We start from the raw sequence: 21622 nt of genomic DNA on the forward strand, positions 1-21622 counted from the left end.
CCTTTAGCTTGTATTGTTTATTCTTAAAATTTACCTATGCTATAAATATATTTTATTTTTACTATATTTAAATGATCATTATAAAACATTTATAAAACACTCAAATATTAAGTTAATGTTTAGAAGCTTGAACAATAGTTTAAGAAATTTACCATTATTATCTTTCACGTGTTTCATTTAACCTGGTATTTTGAATACACTATAATACATGTTTTTATATGATAATTTTGACAAATTCCCATTTTGAAACTGCTTATAAAACACTCAAAATTATTAAATGTATGCACCGACAGAGGGCGGTAGTGGGGACGACATCCGTCGGCCGATGCCCGATCGCCTCAGAGTAAAACTAGTTGGTTGCGTGTGTGCCGTTCGCCGGACGGCCTTTTGACATAATTGACGGTTGTTTTTACTTAGCTATTGGGTGTAGTTGTTGTTCATTTAATAAAGATTTTTGATATTATAAACGAATTGTTCATATTTTATGCCCGAAGTTAACACAAGTAAGTGTCTTGATCCTTGACTACTCGATTACGAAAATGATTCTGATTTATAATTTTTAACTTGCACATGTTTCATTTAACCAGATATTTTTACTTCATAAAAACTATAAAATATGATTTTACAAGTCAATTTTGACGAATAATACAAATTAATATTTTTAGATTCTGAACGGAGTGATGAATGTATTGATTTTACAATGATGTTTGTATTATTTTTGTGTCCGTCATCACTTTTTGGAGTAGTAATAATGCTTCGGTTTTGACTTCAGCCCCTCTTTGAAAAGACAAAATCGATTTTTTGATTTTGCTGTAACTCAAAAACGAATCATTGTAAATACTTGAAATTTTCAACAAACGTTTATATTAGCGTTATCTATTTGCGATTAAATTTTCAAAATATTTTGACATTTTTTAAGCTACTTATAGATAATTGAAACTTATCGTAGTAAAAAATAAATCAAAAATCGTTAGTCACAATTTTTGTTTATATGCATTTAAAGTTCAAATGTTTAGAAAATATATCGAAATCACGAAAATTTGCAAAGAATTTTGAAGTTGAAAATTCATAAAATCTTTGTGATTTATACTTAAGGTTCACAAATCCAATACTAGGTTATCCATAAGTTTTCCTTCAAGTAACCGTAAACAAAAAAAAATCCATTGTCAATTTAGAAAACATTTTATGTGCGTATGAAATATAATTTTTTACGAAATCGCGTAAAATAACGATATATTACAATTTAAATATAGGTAATAATATAATATATCCAACTAATTATCATTGACTGACAAATCATCTCCGTTCAGAATCGTTTTTCGTATACAATGCTACCCGTCGTTGCATTCAAATTTAACACATCCATTAAAGTGACCAGTGACCTACTCTCCATCTCTACTATACAGCGGAGCGATACCCACTTTTTTCATATTGAAAAGGAGCAAATTTTCAGTTGTACAAATGTATTCTTTAGTCACACTTATAATAGGTACATTTATATTCTACAAAACATTCTGGTATATTTGTAGGTACTATCTTTTATGGCTTATCATAGTTATTATTTCTTATCGTCTGTTTATATATTATGTCTATATTTCATATCATTTTCCAGTTTTACATTCGTATTTGTATTTGAGTTTCAACTGTAAATTGTTTTCAAGAATTTTGTAATAAAAATGAAGTTTGTCTGTTAGTTTATGTTTTGATTGTTTCCATTTCAAAATTATTCAGTGTTGTCCACGTAATAGTCGTTATATAAAAATTGTTGTCCTCCTTACGGTGTCTAGTAGCGACATTCTATCCTCCAACCATTATACATATTTAACTTACTATTTTTTTTTTAGATGGCAGTACAGCAGATCATTCAATACATGCTGAGACATGAATTCACATTTCTACCACTATGCTAAATATCAATATCCTACGTTGAAAATGTACTAGACGATACTGCTAATAATAATGGTTTTGTGCAACGTGCGTGTAATGGGTATTGAATTTAATTGATATTAAATTAATAGTAGTGTAACAAAAAGTCAGTGTCATGAAACCCTGACCATTAGATTATAAGCAAATGATTCTAATTTTCCATAATTGACTTTCAAATATTACATTTAAGGTGATGCTTCATACACACAATAAAAAATGATTTAATATCATAATTTTGATATGATAATTTAAACAAACATTACAAAGTCATACTTTGAACTGCTTGTAAAACACTGTATTCTCAAGTTATTCTCCAAACACTACACATATTTAACTGACTATTTTTTATTTTTAGATGGCAGTATAGCAGATCATTCAATACATGCTGACACATGAATTCACATTTCTACCACTACGCTAAATATCAACATCCTACGTTGAAAATGTACTAGACGACACTGCTAATAATAATGGTTTTGTGCAACGTGCGTGTAATGGGTATTGAATTTAATTGATATTAAATTAATAGTAGTGTTGCAAAAAGGTAGTGTCATAAAACCCTAACCATTATATTAAGTAAATGGTTCTTATTTACCATTATTCACTTCCATATATTTCATTTAGGCTCATACTTAATAATAAACACTATAAAACGTGCTTATATATCACAATTTTGACTCATATTACAAATTCATATTTTTAGCTGCTCATAAGAATCTCAATTATCAAGTTAGTGTCATGAAACCTAGACAATTAGATTAAGTAAATGATTCTTATTTACCATTACTAACATCCATATTGGTCATTTAAGCTGATACTTCATAAACACTATAAAAAATGATTTTATATGGTAATTTTAACAAATATTACAAAGTCATATTTTTAACTGCTTATAAAACACTCAATTCTCATGTTAGTGTCTAGAAACCTTGATTACTAGATTATGACAATGATTCTTATTGTATAATGTATACAAGTATTACAAACTCTTATTATTTTAATATTGAAAATCAGCAATTTTATGTTAATGTACAAGTGTATTCTTTACTTATATTTTGTTTTACATTAAAACTCAACAAAACATTCTGGTAGATTTGTACTATCTCTTTTGTTGCTAAGCATTATAATTATTTCTTTAACCATTATACATATTTAACTGACTACTTTGTGTTTTAGATGGCAGTATAGCAGATCACTCGAGGCATGCTGAGACCATGAATTAACATTTCTATCACTTGGGAAAGTTACAACATCTTCCGTTGAAAATGGAATAGAAGGTACTGCTAATATTAATGGTTTTATGCAACGTGCGTGTAATGGGTATTGAATGTAATTGATATTCAATTAATAGTAGTGTTACAAAAAGGTACATAGATCACTCGATGCATGGTGAGACATGAATTCACATTTCTACCACTTCGGAATGTATCAATATCCTACATGTAAAATTGATTAGAAGATACTGAAAATATTAATGGTTTTATACAATGTACGTGTAATGGTTATCAACTGTAATTGATAGTCAATTAAGAGTAGTGTGACAATAAGTTAATGCCGAGAAATTCTGACAATTACATGAAGAAAGAAATTCAAATTTTGTATTACTAACTTTCATTAATTTCACTTAAGCTTATACTTCATAAACACTATAAAACGTGTATTTATATGATAATTTAGACAAATATAAAAATTCATAGTTTTATCTGCTTATAATAAACTCAATTCTAATGTTAATGTCATCAAACTCAGACCATTAGATTAAGAAAGATATTCTAATTTTCTATTATTAACTTTCATTAATTTCATTTAAGCTTATACTTCATAAACACTAAAAAACGTGTTTTTATATGATAATTTAGACAAATATAAAAATTCATAGTTTTAACTGCTTATAATAAACTCAATTCTAATGTTAATGTCATCAAACTCAGACCATTAGATTAAGAAAGATATTCTAATTTTCTATTATTAACTTTCATTAATTTCATTTAAGCTTATACTTCATAAACACTATGAAACGTGTATTTATATGATAATTTAGACAATTATTACAAATTCATATTTTTAATCGCATAGAGATCACTCAATTCTCATGTTAGTTACATCAAACTCAGACCATTAGATTAAGAAAGATATTCTAATTTTCTATTATTAACTTTCATTAATTTCATTTAAGCTTATACTTCATAAACACTATAATACGTGTTTTTATATGATAATTTAGATAAATATAAAAATTCATAGTTTTAACTGCTTATAATAAACTCAATTCTAATGTTAATGTCATCAAACTCAGACCATTAGATTAAGAAAGATATTCTAATTTTCTATTATTAACTTTCATTAATTTCATTTAAGCTTATACTTCATAAACACTATAATACGTGTTTTTATATGATAATTTAGACAATTATAAAAATTCATATGTATTTCATATTGAAAAGAATCAATTTTAAGTTTTTCTACAAGTGTCTTCTTTAGTTACACTTATTTTATATTCAAATTCGACAAAACATGCTAGTAGATTTGTACTATCTTTTATTATCTATCATAATAATTGTTTCTCCAATCATTATACATATTTAATCGACTACTTTTTTTTAGATGGCAATACAGCAGATCACTCAAGGCTTGCTGAGACATGACTACGCATTCATACCACTTGGGAAAATATCATCATCCTACGTTGAAAATTAACTAGAAGATACTGATAATTATATAGGTTTTATGCAATGTACGTGAAATGGCTATTGAATGTAATTGATAGTAATTTAATAGTAGTGTATCAATTGAAATTTGTTAAAAATCTGAATAAAGGATTGGGAAACACCTTTAGCATGAAATTTTCATTCATAACATTTGCCTTAGCTGTAAAAATCTTTTGATATTATTTACTATATTTATTTCATTAATAGGTTTTAATTTAACCACATCCCAAAGTGATTTAATTTAAATTGTCAAGATTCAATAGATGTTTTACGGTGATTTTATTCAAATATAATTTCATATTATTATGTTCAAATCAGAATTATTTCTGAAGAATAGTAATGTCATACTATATTTCAAAAAATCAATTTTATATTTTCCTATGAGTGTATTTTAATGTTACAATTATTTTACCTTCAAATTCAACAAAACAGCTGGTAGATTTTTATAATATTTGATTGCTTATCATAATGAATGTTTCTTATCATCTATTATATGATTATATTTCATATCTTTTTGCATTTATACATTTGTATCAATTTAATTCATGTTTCAACTGTAAGATTCTTTCAAATATTTTCTATTAAGAATGTAGTTGGTCTCTTAGTTTTTGTTTGATTGTTTTAATTTCTGAATTATTCAATGGTTATCAAACACTAGTTGTCATAAAAAGATTTTCGTTCAACTTATGGTGTGTAGTAGTGACATTTTATCCTCCAACCATTTTATAAATTTAACTGACTAAATTTTTTCAGATGGCAGTACATAGATCACTCGATGCATAGTGAGACATGAATTCACATTTCTACCACTTCGGAAAGTATCAATATCCTACATGTAAAATTGATTAGAAGATACTGAAAATATTAATGGTTTTATACAATGTACGTGTAATGGTTATCAACTGTAATTGATAGTCAATTAAGAGTAGTGTGACAATAAGTTAATGCCGAGAAATTCTGACAATTACATGAAGAAAGAAATTCAAATTTTGTATTACTAACTTTCATTAATTTCACTTAAGCTTATACTTCATAAACACTATAAAACGTGTATTTATATGATAATTTAGACAAATATAAAAATTCATAGTTTTATCTGCTTATAATAAACTCAATTCTAATGTTAATGTCATCAAACTCAGACCATTAGATTAAGAAAGATATTCTAATTTTCTATTATTAACTTTCATTAATTTCATTTAAGCTTATACTTCATAAACACTAAAAAACGTGTTTTTATATGATAATTTATACAAATATAAAAATTCATAGTTTTAACTGCTTATAATAAACTCAATTCTAATGTTAATGTCATCAAACTCAGACCATTAGATTAAGAAAGATATTCTAATTTTCTATTATTAACTTTCATTAATTTCATTTAAGCTTATACTTCATAAACACTATGAAACGTGTATTTATATGATAATTTAGACAATTATTACAAATTCATATTTTTAATCGCATAGAGATCACTCAATTCTCATGTTAGTTACATCAAACTCAGACCATTAGATTAAGAAAGATATTCTAATTTTCTATTATTAACTTTCATTAATTTCATTTAAGCTTATACTTCATAAACACTATAATACGTGTTTTTATATGATAATTTAGATAAATATAAAAATTCATAGTTTTAACTGCTTATAATAAACTCAATTCTAATGTTAATGTCATCAAACTCAGACCATTAGATTAAGAAAGATATTCTAATTTTCTATTATTAACTTTCATTAATTTCATTTAAGCTTATACTTCATAAACACTATAATACGTGTTTTTATATGATAATTTAGACAATTATAAAAATTCATATGTATTTCATATTGAAAAGAATCAATTTTAAGTTTTTCTACAAGTGTCTTCTTTAGTTACACTTATTTTATATTCAAATTCGACAAAACATGCTAGTAGATTTGTACTATCTTTTATTATCTATCATAATAATTGTTTCTCCAATCATTATACATATTTAATCGACTACTTTTTTTTAGATGGCAATACAGCAGATCACTCAAGGCTTGCTGAGACATGACTACGCATTCATACCACTTGGGAAAATATCATCATCCTACGTTGAAAATTAACTAGAAGATACTGATAATTATATAGGTTTTATGCAATGTACGTGAAATGGCTATTGAATGTAATTGATAGTAATTTAATAGTAGTGTATCAATTGAAATTTGTTAAAAATCTGAATAAAGGATTGGGAAACACCTTTAGCATGAAATTTTCATTCATAACATTTGCCTTAGCTGTAAAAATCTTTTGATATTATTTACTATATTTATTTCATTAATAGGTTTTAATTTAACCACATCCCAAAGTGATTTAATTTAAATTGTCAAGATTCAATAGATGTTTTACGGTGATTTTATTCAAATATAATTTCATATTATTATGTTCAAATCAGAATTATTTCTGAAGAATAGTAATGTCATACTATATTTCAAAAAATCAATTTTATATTTTCCTATGAGTGTATTTTAATGTTACAATTATTTTACCTTCAAATTCAACAAAACAGCTGGTAGATTTTTATAATATTTGATTGCTTATCATAATGAATGTTTCTTATCATCTATTATATGATTATATTTCATATCTTTTTGCATTTATACATTTGTATCAATTTAATTCATGTTTCAACTGTAAGATTCTTTCAAATATTTTCTATTAAGAATGTAGTTGGTCTCTTAGTTTTTGTTTGATTGTTTTAATTTCTGAATTATTCAATGGTTATCAAACACTAGTTGTCATAAAAAGATTTTCGTTCAACTTATGGTGTGTAGTAGTGACATTTTATCCTCCAACCATTTTATAAATTTAACTGACTAAATTTTTTCAGATGGCAGTACATAGATCACTCGATGCATAGTGAGACATGAATTCACATTTCTACCACTTCGGAAAGTATCAATATCCTACATGTAAAATTGATTAGAAGATACTGAAAATATTAATGGTTTTATACAATGTACGTGTAATGGTTATCAACTGTAATTGATAGTCAATTAAGAGTAGTGTGACAATAAGTTAATGCCGAGAAATTCTGACAATTACATGAAGAAAGAAATTCAAATTTTGTATTACTAACTTTCATTAATTTCACTTAAGCTTATACTTCATAAACACTATAAAACGTGTATTTATATGATAATTTAGACAAATATAAAAATTCATAGTTTTATCTGCTTATAATAAACTCAATTCTAATGTTAATGTCATCAAACTCAGACCATTAGATTAAGAAAGATATTCTAATTTTCTATTATTAACTTTCATTAATTTCATTTAAGCTTATACTTCATAAACACTAAAAAACGTGTTTTTATATGATAATTTAGACAAATATAAAAATTCATAGTTTTAACTGCTTATAATAAACTCAATTCTAATGTTAATGTCATCAAACTCAGACCATTAGATTAAGAAAGATATTCTAATTTTCTATTATTAACTTTCATTAATTTCATTTAAGCTTATACTTCATAAACACTATGAAACGTGTATTTATATGATAATTTAGACAATTATTACAAATTCATATTTTTAATCGCATAGAGATCACTCAATTCTCATGTTAGTTACATCAAACTCAGACCATTAGATTAAGAAAGATATTCTAATTTTCTATTATTAACTTTCATTAATTTCATTTAAGCTTATACTTCATAAACACTATAATACGTGTTTTTATATGATAATTTAGATAAATATAAAAATTCATAGTTTTAACTGCTTATAATAAACTCAATTCTAATGTTAATGTCATCAAACTCAGACCATTAGATTAAGAAAGATATTCTAATTTTCTATTATTAACTTTCATTAATTTCATTTAAGCTTATACTTCATAAACACTATAATACGTGTTTTTATATGATAATTTAGACAATTATAAAAATTCATATGTATTTCATATTGAAAAGAATCAATTTTAAGTTTTTCTACAAGTGTCTTCTTTAGTTACACTTATTTTATATTCAAATTCGACAAAACATGCTAGTAGATTTGTACTATCTTTTATTATCTATCATAATAATTGTTTCTCCAATCATTATACATATTTAATCGACTACTTTTTTTTAGATGGCAATACAGCAGATCACTCAAGGCTTGCTGAGACATGACTACGCATTCATACCACTTGGGAAAATATCATCATCCTACGTTGAAAATTAACTAGAAGATACTGATAATTATATAGGTTTTATGCAATGTACGTGAAATGGCTATTGAATGTAATTGATAGTAATTTAATAGTAGTGTATCAATTGAAATTTGTTAAAAATCTGAATAAAGGATTGGGAAACACCTTTAGCATGAAATTTTCATTCATAACATTTGCCTTAGCTGTAAAAATCTTTTGATATTATTTACTATATTTATTTCATTAATAGGTTTTAATTTAACCACATCCCAAAGTGATTTAATTTAAATTGTCAAGATTCAATAGATGTTTTACGGTGATTTTATTCAAATATAATTTCATATTATTATGTTCAAATCAGAATTATTTCTGAAGAATAGTAATGTCATACTATATTTCAAAAAATCAATTTTATATTTTCCTATGAGTGTATTTTAATGTTACAATTATTTTACCTTCAAATTCAACAAAACAGCTGGTAGATTTTTATAATATTTGATTGCTTATCATAATGAATGTTTCTTATCATCTATTATATGATTATATTTCATATCTTTTTGCATTTATACATTTGTATCAATTTAATTCATGTTTCAACTGTAAGATTCTTTCAAATATTTTCTATTAAGAATGTAGTTGGTCTCTTAGTTTTTGTTTGATTGTTTTAATTTCTGAATTATTCAATGGTTATCAAACACTAGTTGTCATAAAAAGATTTTCGTTCAACTTATGGTGTGTAGTAGTGACATTTTATCCTCCAACCATTTTATAAATTTAACTGACTAAATTTTTTCAGATGGCAGTACATAGATCACTCGATGCATAGTGAGACATGAATTCACATTTCTACCACTTCGGAAAGTATCAATATCCTACATGTAAAATTGATTAGAAGATACTGAAAATATTAATGGTTTTATACAATGTACGTGTAATGGTTATCAACTGTAATTGATAGTCAATTAAGAGTAGTGTGACAATAAGTTAATGCCGAGAAATTCTGACAATTACATGAAGAAAGAAATTCAAATTTTGTATTACTAACTTTCATTAATTTCACTTAAGCTTATACTTCATAAACACTATAAAACGTGTATTTATATGATAATTTAGACAAATATAAAAATTCATAGTTTTATCTGCTTATAATAAACTCAATTCTAATGTTAATGTCATCAAACTCAGACCATTAGATTAAGAAAGATATTCTAATTTTCTATTATTAACTTTCATTAATTTCATTTAAGCTTATACTTCATAAACACTAAAAAACGTGTTTTTATATGATAATTTAGACAAATATAAAAATTCATAGTTTTAACTGCTTATAATAAACTCAATTCTAATGTTAATGTCATCAAACTCAGACCATTAGATTAAGAAAGATATTCTAATTTTCTATTATTAACTTTCATTAATTTCATTTAAGCTTATACTTCATAAACACTATGAAACGTGTATTTATATGATAATTTAGACAATTATTACAAATTCATATTTTTAATCGCATAGAGATCACTCAATTCTCATGTTAGTTACATCAAACTCAGACCATTAGATTAAGAAAGATATTCTAATTTTCTATTATTAACTTTCATTAATTTCATTTAAGCTTATACTTCATAAACACTATAATACGTGTTTTTATATGATAATTTAGATAAATATAAAAATTCATAGTTTTAACTGCTTATAATAAACTCAATTCTAATGTTAATGTCATCAAACTCAGACCATTAGATTAAGAAAGATATTCTAATTTTCTATTATTAACTTTCATTAATTTCATTTAAGCTTATACTTCATAAACACTATAATACGTGTTTTTATATGATAATTTAGACAATTATAAAAATTCATATGTATTTCATATTGAAAAGAATCAATTTTAAGTTTTTCTACAAGTGTCTTCTTTAGTTACACTTATTTTATATTCAAATTCGACAAAACATGCTAGTAGATTTGTACTATCTTTTATTATCTATCATAATAATTGTTTCTCCAATCATTATACATATTTAATCGACTACTTTTTTTTAGATGGCAATACAGCAGATCACTCAAGGCTTGCTGAGACATGACTACGCATTCATACCACTTGGGAAAATATCATCATCCTACGTTGAAAATTAACTAGAAGATACTGATAATTATATAGGTTTTATGCAATGTACGTGAAATGGCTATTGAATGTAATTGATAGTAATTTAATAGTAGTGTATCAATTGAAATTTGTTAAAAATCTGAATAAAGGATTGGGAAACACCTTTAGCATGAAATTTTCATTCATAACATTTGCCTTAGCTGTAAAAATCTTTTGATATTATTTACTATATTTATTTCATTAATAGGTTTTAATTTAACCACATCCCAAAGTGATTTAATTTAAATTGTCAAGATTCAATAGATGTTTTACGGTGATTTTATTCAAATATAATTTCATATTATTATGTTCAAATCAGAATTATTTCTGAAGAATAGTAATGTCATACTATATTTCAAAAAATCAATTTTATATTTTCCTATGAGTGTATTTTAATGTTACAATTATTTTACCTTCAAATTCAACAAAACAGCTGGTAGATTTTTATAATATTTGATTGCTTATCATAATGAATGTTTCTTATCATCTATTATATGATTATATTTCATATCTTTTTGCATTTATACATTTGTATCAATTTAATTCATGTTTCAACTGTAAGATTCTTTCAAATATTTTCTATTAAGAATGTAGTTGGTCTCTTAGTTTTTGTTTGATTGTTTTAATTTCTGAATTATTCAATGGTTATCAAACACTAGTTGTCATAAAAAGATTTTCGTTCAACTTATGGTGTGTAGTAGTGACATTTTATCCTCCAACCATTTTATAAATTTAACTGACTAAATTTTTTCAGATGGCAGTACATAGATCACTCGATGCATAGTGAGACATGAATTCACATTTCTACCACTTCGGAAAGTATCAATATCCTACATGTAAAATTGATTAGAAGATACTGAAAATATTAATGGTTTTATACAATGTACGTGTAATGGTTATCAACTGTAATTGATAGTCAATTAAGAGTAGTGTGACAATAAGTTAATGCCGAGAAATTCTGACAATTACATGAAGAAAGAAATTCAAATTTTGTATTACTAACTTTCATTAATTTCACTTAAGCTTATACTTCATAAACACTATAAAACGTGTATTTATATGATAATTTAGACAAATATAAAAATTCATAGTTTTATCTGCTTATAATAAACTCAATTCTAATGTTAATGTCATCAAACTCAGACCATTAGATTAAGAAAGATATTCTAATTTTCTATTATTAACTTTCATTAATTTCATTTAAGCTTATACTTCATAAACACTAAAAAACGTGTTTTTATATGATAATTTAGACAAATATAAAAATTCATAGTTTTAACTGCTTATAATAAACTCAATTCTAATGTTAATGTCATCAAACTCAGACCATTAGATTAAGAAAGATATTCTAATTTTCTATTATTAACTTTCATTAATTTCATTTAAGCTTATACTTCATAAACACTATGAAACGTGTATTTATATGATAATTTAGACAATTATTACAAATTCATATTTTTAATCGCATAGAGATCACTCAATTCTCATGTTAGTTACATCAAACTCAGACCATTAGATTAAGAAAGATATTCTAATTTTCTATTATTAACTTTCATTAATTTCATTTAAGCTTATACTTCATAAACACTATAATACGTGTTTTTATATGATAATTTAGATAAATATAAAAATTCATAGTTTTAACTGCTTATAATAAACTCAATTCTAATGTTAATGTCATCAAACTCAGACCATTAGATTAAGAAAGATATTCTAATTTTCTATTATTAACTTTCATTAATTTCATTTAAGCTTATACTTCATAAACACTATAATACGTGTTTTTATATGATAATTTAGACAATTATAAAAATTCATATGTATTTCATATTGAAAAGAATCAATTTTAAGTTTTTCTACTAGTGTCTTCTTTAGTTACACTTATTTTATATTCAAATTCGACAAAACATTCTGGTAGATTTGTACAATCATTTATTATTTATCATAATTATTGTTTCTCCAATCATTATACATATTTAATCGACTACTTTTTTTTAGATGGCAATACAGCAGATCACTCAAGGCTTGCTGAGACATGACTACGCATTCATACCACTTGGGAAAATATCATCATCCTACGTTGAAAATTAACTAGAAGATACTGATAATTATATAGGTTTTATGCAATGTACGTGAAATGGCTATTGAATGTAATTGATAGTAATTTAATAGTAGTGTAACAATTGAAATTTGTTAAAAATCTGAATAAAGGATTGGGAAACACCTTTAGCTTGAAATTTTCATTCATAACACTTGCCTTAGCTGTAAAAATCTTTTAATATTATTTACTATATTTATTTCATTAATAGGTTTTAATTTAACCACATCCCAAAGTGATTTAATTTAAATTGTCAAGATTCAATAGATGTTTTACGGTGATTTTATTCAAAAATAATTTCATATTATTATGTTCAAATCAGAATTATTTCTGAAGAATAGTAATGTCATACTATATTTCAAAAAATCAATTTTATATTTTCCTATGAGTGTATTTTAAAGTTACAATTATTTTACCTTCAAATTCAACAAAACAGCTGGTAGATTTTTATAATATTTGATTGCTTATCATAATGAATGTTTCTTATCATCTATTATATGATTATATTTCATATCTTTTTGCATTTATACATTTGCATCAATTTAATTCATGTTTCAACTGTAAGATTCTTTCAAATATTTTCTATTAAGAATGTAGTTGGTCTCTTAGTTTTTGTTTGATTGTTTTAATTTCTGAATTATTCAATGGTTATCAAACACTAGTTGTCATAAAAAGATTTTCGTTCAACTTATGGTGTGTAGTAGTGACATTTTATCCTCCAACCATTTTATAAATTTAACTGACTAAATTTTTTCAGATGGCAGTACATAGATCACTCGATGCATAGTGAGACATGAATTCACATTTCTACCACTTCGGAAAGTATCAATATCCTACATGTAAAATTGATTAGAAGATACTGAAAATATTAATGGTTTTATACAATGTACGTGTAATGGTTATCAACTGTAATTGATAGTCAATTAAGAGTAGTGTGACAATAAGTTAATGCCGAGAAATTCTGACAATTACATGAAGAAAGAAATTCAAATTTTGTATTACTAACTTTCATTAATTTCACTTAAGCTTATACTTCATAAACACTATAAAACGTGTATTTATATGATAATTTAGACAAATATAAAAATTCATAGTTTTATCTGCTTATAATAAACTCAATTCTAATGTTAATGTCATCAAACTCAGACCATTAGATTAAGAAAGATATTCTAATTTTCTATTATTAACTTTCATTAATTTCATTTAAGCTTATACTTCATAAACACTAAAAAACGTGTTTTTATATGATAATTTAGACAAATATAAAAATTCATAGTTTTAACTGCTTATAATAAACTCAATTCTAATGTTAATGTCATCAAACTCAGACCATTAGATTAAGAAAGATATTCTAATTTTCTATTATTAACTTTCATTAATTTCATTTAAGCTTATACTTCATAAACACTATGAAACGTGTATTTATATGATAATTTAGACAATTATTACAAATTCATATTTTTAATCGCATAGAGATCACTCAATTCTCATGTTAGTTACATCAAACTCAGACCATTAGATTAAGAAAGATATTCTAATTTTCTATTATTAACTTTCATTAATTTCATTTAAGCTTATACTTCATAAACACTATAATACGTGTTTTTATATGATAATTTAGATAAATATAAAAATTCATAGTTTTAACTGCTTATAATAAACTCAATTCTAATGTTAATGTCATCAAACTCAGACCATTAGATTAAGAAAGATATTCTAATTTTCTATTATTAACTTTCATTAATTTCATTTAAGCTTATACTTCATAAACACTATAATACGTGTTTTTATATGATAATTTAGACAATTATAAAAATTCATATGTATTTCATATTGAAAAGAATCAATTTTAAGTTTTTCTACAAGTGTCTTCTTTAGTTACACTTATTTTATATTCAAATTCGACAAAACATGCTAGTAGATTTGTACTATCTTTTATTATCTATCATAATAATTGTTTCTCCAATCATTATACATATTTAATCGACTACTTTTTTTTAGATGGCAATACAGCAGATCACTCAAGGCTTGCTGAGACATGACTACGCATTCATACCACTTGGGAAAATATCATCATCCTACGTTGAAAATTAACTAGAAGATACTGATAATTATATAGGTTTTATGCAATGTACGTGAAATGGCTATTGAATGTAATTGATAGTAATTTAATAGTAGTGTATCAATTGAAATTTGTTAAAAATCTGAATAAAGGATTGGGAAACACCTTTAGCATGAAATTTTCATTCATAACATTTGCCTTAGCTGTAAAAATCTTTTGATATTATTTACTATATTTATTTCATTAATAGGTTTTAATTTAACCACATCCCAAAGTGATTTAATTTAAATTGTCAAGATTCAATAGATGTTTTACGGTGATTTTCTTCAAATATAATTTCATATTATTATGTTCAAATCAGAATTATTTCTGAAGAATAGTAATGTCATACTATATTTCAAAAAATCAATTTTATATTTTCCTATGAGTGTATTTTAATGTTACAATTATTTTACCTTCAAATTCAACAAAACAGCTGGTAGATTTTTATAATATTTGATTGCTTATCATAATGAATGTTTCTTATCATCTATTATATGATTATATTTCATATCTTTTTGCATTTATACATTTGTATCAATTTAATTCATGTTTCAACTGTAAGATTCTTTCAAATATTTTCTATTAAGAATGTAGTTGGTCTCTTAGTTTTTGTTTGATTGTTTTAATTTCTGAATTATTCAATGGTTATCAAACACTAGTTGTCATAAAAAGATTTTCGTTCAACTTATGGTGTGTAGTAGTGACATTTTATCCTCCAACCATTTTATAATTTTAACTGACTAAATTTTTTCAGATGGCAGTACATAGATCACTCGATGCATAGTGAGACATGAATTCACATTTCTACCACTTCGGAAAGTATCAATATCCTACATGTAAAATGGATTAGAAGATACTGAAAATATTAATGGTTTTATACAATGTACGTGTAATGGTTATCAACTGTAATTGATAGTCAATTAAGAGTAGTGTGACAATAAGTTAATGCCGAGAAATTCTGACAATTACATGAAGAAAGAAATTCAAATTTTGTATTACTAACTTTCATTAATTTCACTTAAGCTTATACTTCATAAACACTATAAAACGTGTATTTATATGATAATTTAGACAAATATAAAAATTCATAGTTTTATCTGCTTATAATAAACTCAATTCTAATGTTAATGTCATCAAACTCAGACCATTAGATTAAGAAAGATATTCTAATTTTCTATTATTAACTTTCATTAATTTCATTTAAGCTTATACTTCATAAACACTAAAAAACGTGTTTTTATATGATAATTTAGACAAATATAAAAATTCATAGTTTTAACTGCTTATAATAAACTCAATTCTAATGTTAATGTCATCAAACTCAGACCATTAGATTAAGAAAGATATTCTAATTTTCTATTATTAACTTTCATTAATTTCATTTAAGCTTATATTTCATAAACACTATAATACGTGTTTTTATATGATAATTTAGACAATTATAAAAATTCATATGTATTTCATATTGAAAAGAATCAATTTTAAGTTTTTCTACAAGTGTCTTCTTTAGTTACACTTATTTTATATTCATATTCGACAAAACATTCTGGTAGATTTGTACAATCATTTATTATTTATCATAATTATTGTTTCTCTAATCATTATACATATTTAATCGACTACTTTTTTTTAGATGGCAATACAGCAGATCACTCAAGGCTTGCTGAGACATGACTACGCATTCATACCACTTGAGAAAAAATCATCAACCTACGTTGAAAATCAACTAGAAGATACTGATAATTATATAGGTTTTATGCAATGTATGTGAAATGGCTATTGTATGTAATTGATAGTAAATTAATAGTAGTGTAACAATTGAAATTTGTTAAAATTCTGAATAAAGGATTGGGAAACACCTTTAGCTTGAAATTTTCATTCATAACACTTGCCTTAGCTGTAAAAATCTTTTAATATTATTTACTATATTTATTTCATTAATAGGTTTTAATTTAATCACATCCCAAAGTGATTTAATTTAAATTGTCAAGATTCAATAGATGTTTTACGGTGATTTTATTCAAAAATAATTTCATATTATTATGTTCAAATCAGAATTATTTCTGAAGAATAGTAATGTCATACTATATTGCAAAAAATCAATATTATATTTTCCTATGAGTGTATTTTAAAGTTACAATTATTTTACCTTCAAATTCAACAAAACAGCTGGTAGATTTTTATAATATTTGATTGCTTATCATAATTAATGTTTCTAATCATCTATTATATGATTATATTTCATATCTTTTTGCATTTATACATTTGTATTTTAATTCATGTTTCAATTGTAAGATTCTTTCAAATATTTTCTATTAAGAATGTAGTTGGTCTCTTAGTTTTTTATGATTGTTTTAATTTCTGAATTATTCAATGGTTACCAAACACTAGTTGTCATAAAAAGATTTTCGTTCACCTTATGGTGTGTAGTAGTGACATTTTATCCTCCAACCATTTTATAAATTTAACTGACTAAATATTTTCAGATGGCAGTACATAGATCACTCGATGCATGGTGAGACATGAATTCACATTTCTACCACTTCGGAAAGTATCAATATCCTACATGTAAAATGGACTAGAAGATACTGATAATATTAATTGTTTTATGCAGTGTACGTGTAATGGTTATCGAATGTAATTGATAGTTAATTAAGAGTAGTGTAACAATTGATATTTGTTACAAATCTGAATAAAGGATAACACCTTTAGCTTGTAATTTTCATTCATAAAACTAGCCCTAGCTATAAAATTCTTTTGATATTAGTTCCTACATTTATTGTATTAATAGGTTTAAATTTATCCATAACCCAAAGTGATTTAATTTAAATTGTCAAGTTTCGATAAATGTTTACCGTGATTTTATTCAATTATAATTTGATATTATTATGTTCAAATCAGAATTATTTTTGAAGAATAGTAATGTCATACTATATTGAACAAAACCTCTTTTTAAGTTGGTTGACGAAGATGGGAACATATTTTCTACTAGAAAAACTTTTTGCGTTCAATGTTTAAACAAAAAAACACAATGATACTAAAGAAGACTGTTATCACAACAGTGATAAATACATTTTGACATTTCTCGAGCATAGCGAGCATTCAAATGTAGATAAACAAGGAAGTATTCGACATTCGTAGATATTACATTTAGATAGTACCTACTACCTACCATGATGGTAGAATAGATTTAAATTTTTCCATCCATTTAATATTCATTTCACACTTTTCACAGTGCTCAATGCTCATTGCTCATAATTTGTTAATTACTCTTACATACTTTTAATTAATTATTTTTGGTCCCTTAATTTTTATGTCAAACACTCAATGTTATGAAACACCTCATTTTTATTTTTTTTAATGTTTTGTTATTTAATATTTTGAATATTTTTTGATTTTAATTAAATATTTTAAGTGGGCATTACTTAGAAACAAATGTTACTGCATAAAAAACGCCTTACATACTATTTCCTGTCAAGTTTTTCATTCATTCTAGGATACATATTAACGTTGTTTGTTTTGAAAACATTTCTCCAAATGTATTTTAGAATTAAGTTGCTTTTACTTGTCTTATCTGCGGTAAAAAATGTTTATCGTAAAGATGCTATATGTGAAACACGAGCTCAAACAAAAGGAGACTTTAAAATACTTTTTTTTGTATCAAAAGACAAATCTTTAAATGTTGAAAAGCTAGTTCATGAAGACTTATTGAAAAGAATGAGTATAACCTTCTCACTCATAAAATAATAGCATCATTTTCTGGTGTATATATCATATAAACTTTGATTATCTGTTAAAATGTGATGACGATTCTTTTGACAATGTGTTATTAATTGTCAATGATGTAGAACATAAGCCTAAAAAAAGGTTCTACTGGGGATATTTTGATGGTAATGCAAACATTAAAAATAAGAGGTTAATTTAAACAAACTGATTGAATAGCATGTGATAGATATTTACTGTATGCTTTGGGAGGAGGCTATGTTTTATCCAAAGATCTTATCATCTAAATTTTGAAGAATTGAGATTACCTAAGGTAAGTTGATCATAGTAGCATAATATAAAGTAATAAGAGAAAATATTGATATAAAGTTTAGCAAATTCATTATGTAATAGCTTACCAATTATAACGGTTTTATTAAAATTATAGATTAACTATTCTAATTCTTGTTGTCTTTTTTATTTTTCAGTTTCTTTGCTAGTGAAGATGTTTTGGTTGGCGCTTTGGTAAGTCCATTAAATATTACTAGAAAACATGACCGGCGATTTGACACACAATGGTATAGTCGCTTATGTCAAAATGATTATTTAGTAACACATAAACGTAGTCCTGAAATGATGAGACTGCACTGGTCAAACATTATTCAGACTGGAAAACTAAGTGATAGAGTTAAAAAATATGGCTTCCTACAAATATAACTGGTCAGTGATGCCATCTAAATGTTGTTAGAAATTTGTATTTAATTCCATAAATACATTTTTCAACATAAAAAGACTGGTGTAATTATTAATATAATACATTTGAACATTGTAGTTTGTTTTCAGTTTTGAATAAAAAAAAAAATATATATATATTAACAACACCAATTTTATATAGAAATTCAATTTTATTCTTATTATGTTTTCAATTCATGACAATATTACAAATTACAATCGTTTGTTCTTATGCCGTAAGAAAATTAACATAACATTATACATTATATGTATGTATAAATAAAATAAAAAAACGTATCATTTTTAATATGTGTTATTTTTTCTTCCTGTCTGTTATACATTTAAGACAGAACCATTTTCCTTTAGGCTTGGTAGTTAATTTGACACATGCAAAGTGGAACCATTCAATAGGACACTAAAATAATAAAAGTACACAGTTAATAAAATATGATAAAAAAAAATGAAACAATATTTACAATAAAAATTAAGATTGTTATTATTTTTTCAATGGTTTAAGTATTTAATAAATTGTTATATAAAATAAAAACAATAAATACATAAATAATTAATAAATTAAAATTAAAATTTTTACATCTGGATTATCACAGCCAATCATTTCACCATAAGAAACTTGGTTGCATAAACAATACGTTGGTTCATTTGGATCAACAGGCATATCTAATACTTCAGTCGAGTGTGCAACTCCGGCACCAGTAAGGGAACTAGTTTCTACTGTAACGCTGGTTACACTATTTGTAGGGTTTGTTGGATTAGTGACAACATTAATTAAAGGTGTTTTACTAGGTGCTGCACTTGTTGCTATTGTAACTCCTGAAAAATGTTGGTAATTATTATACAAAGAAATCAACTTAAATATGACTAAAATTTGTTGTACACAAACCTTTTTTCAGTTGTTTCATTTTAGATGTTTTTTTTGGAGCTGTTTCTTCTTCACTCGATGCACTCTTCTTTTTAATTTCTTTGTCTTTAATCTTTTTACATTCTCCTGGAAGCAATACACATAAAGAAATGACCAAATACATTATTGGAATTATAATATGATATAATGCAGAACACCTACGTTTTTGTGAATTTTCTTCTATATTTCTTGTAGCACTAATGGCTCTGTCTTGAATTTCAGCTCCAAAGCGTGCTAAATCTGAATCAAATTCTCTAATATGTTTATCTACCTGTACGATACAATGGAATAGAACATTTTTACGGTAATGTTAATAATTCAAAATCAATATACCATTTCATAAGTTTGTATAGCCAATTGAACTTTATCATCACTGTATTCTTTTGCTTTGTCAAACTGACGTTGTATGCTGGTCATCATTTCGCGTTTTTTATCTGCTGTGTATCCCTTGGAATTTGACATATAATCGTCTGTCAGTTTGTCAACGTTGCGCATCAATTCTTGAACTCTGGAGTCAAGATCTCGCATCAGAGTGAAGTTTCGTTGTAACTCAACAGGAAGATTCTCTAAATCTAAAATATAACTCTGATAGTACATCGTTTAAATGCAAAATCGAACAAAAACTTACTGTTCAGATAGTGTTCCAAGTTAAGAGCAGAAGTCATTTTTATTATTTTATGATTCGGCTGAGAATTATTGAAGAAAAAATAAGTATAAGTATACTTATACTTGTACACTTGTATACAAAAACAAACGGGAATTTTATATGTTTGATCAACTTTTACAGAAAGTGCCTTATAAAATATAAATTTCTTCTGTTTATATTTTTGATAATATTTTTAGTGAATAAGACGTGAATCACACCATTTTGATATAACAATGATATGTAACAGCCCGATGATCGTATAAACAATAAACATACAAATAAATATGTCAAGTTTGGCAACACTGTACGAATACAACATTTCAAACATTTCTAATTTTCAAATAAGCCAATTATTAGTCGAGTCAAACGACATTTATATTTTATTTATTTAGACGGTTTATACTTTATACCCAAATACCCAATTAAATAAAATTATATATATATATATATATATGTTACGGTAAATGATGTTAAATGAAAATTAA

General features: G+C 25.0%; 1 protein-coding gene and 1 pseudogene across 1 annotated transcript; one reads left to right on the forward strand and one right to left on the reverse strand.

The window, feature by feature from the left end:
- Positions 1–18068: 18068 nt before the first annotated feature.
- Positions 18069–19606, forward strand: LOC132927808 (beta-1,3-galactosyltransferase 6-like; annotated as a pseudogene).
- Positions 19607–19725: 119 nt separating this feature from the next.
- LOC132927809 (inhibitor of growth protein 4-like) lies at positions 19726–21324 on the reverse strand. Its single transcript, XM_060992395.1, has 6 exons — positions 21120–21324; positions 20825–21063; positions 20654–20762; positions 20474–20578; positions 20165–20403; positions 19726–19987 (listed from the first exon to the last, which is right to left on the reverse strand). Exons 1-6 carry the CDS (start codon positions 21154–21156, stop codon positions 19886–19888), a joined length of 831 nt encoding a protein of 276 aa, XP_060848378.1. The 5' UTR covers positions 21157–21324; the 3' UTR covers positions 19726–19885.
- Between the last annotated feature and the right edge of the window lie 298 nt (positions 21325–21622).

This window comes from Rhopalosiphum padi, chromosome 3 (assembly GCF_020882245.1).
Source record: "Rhopalosiphum padi isolate XX-2018 chromosome 3, ASM2088224v1, whole genome shotgun sequence".
Classification (NCBI taxonomy): Eukaryota; Metazoa; Arthropoda; class Insecta; order Hemiptera; family Aphididae; genus Rhopalosiphum; species Rhopalosiphum padi.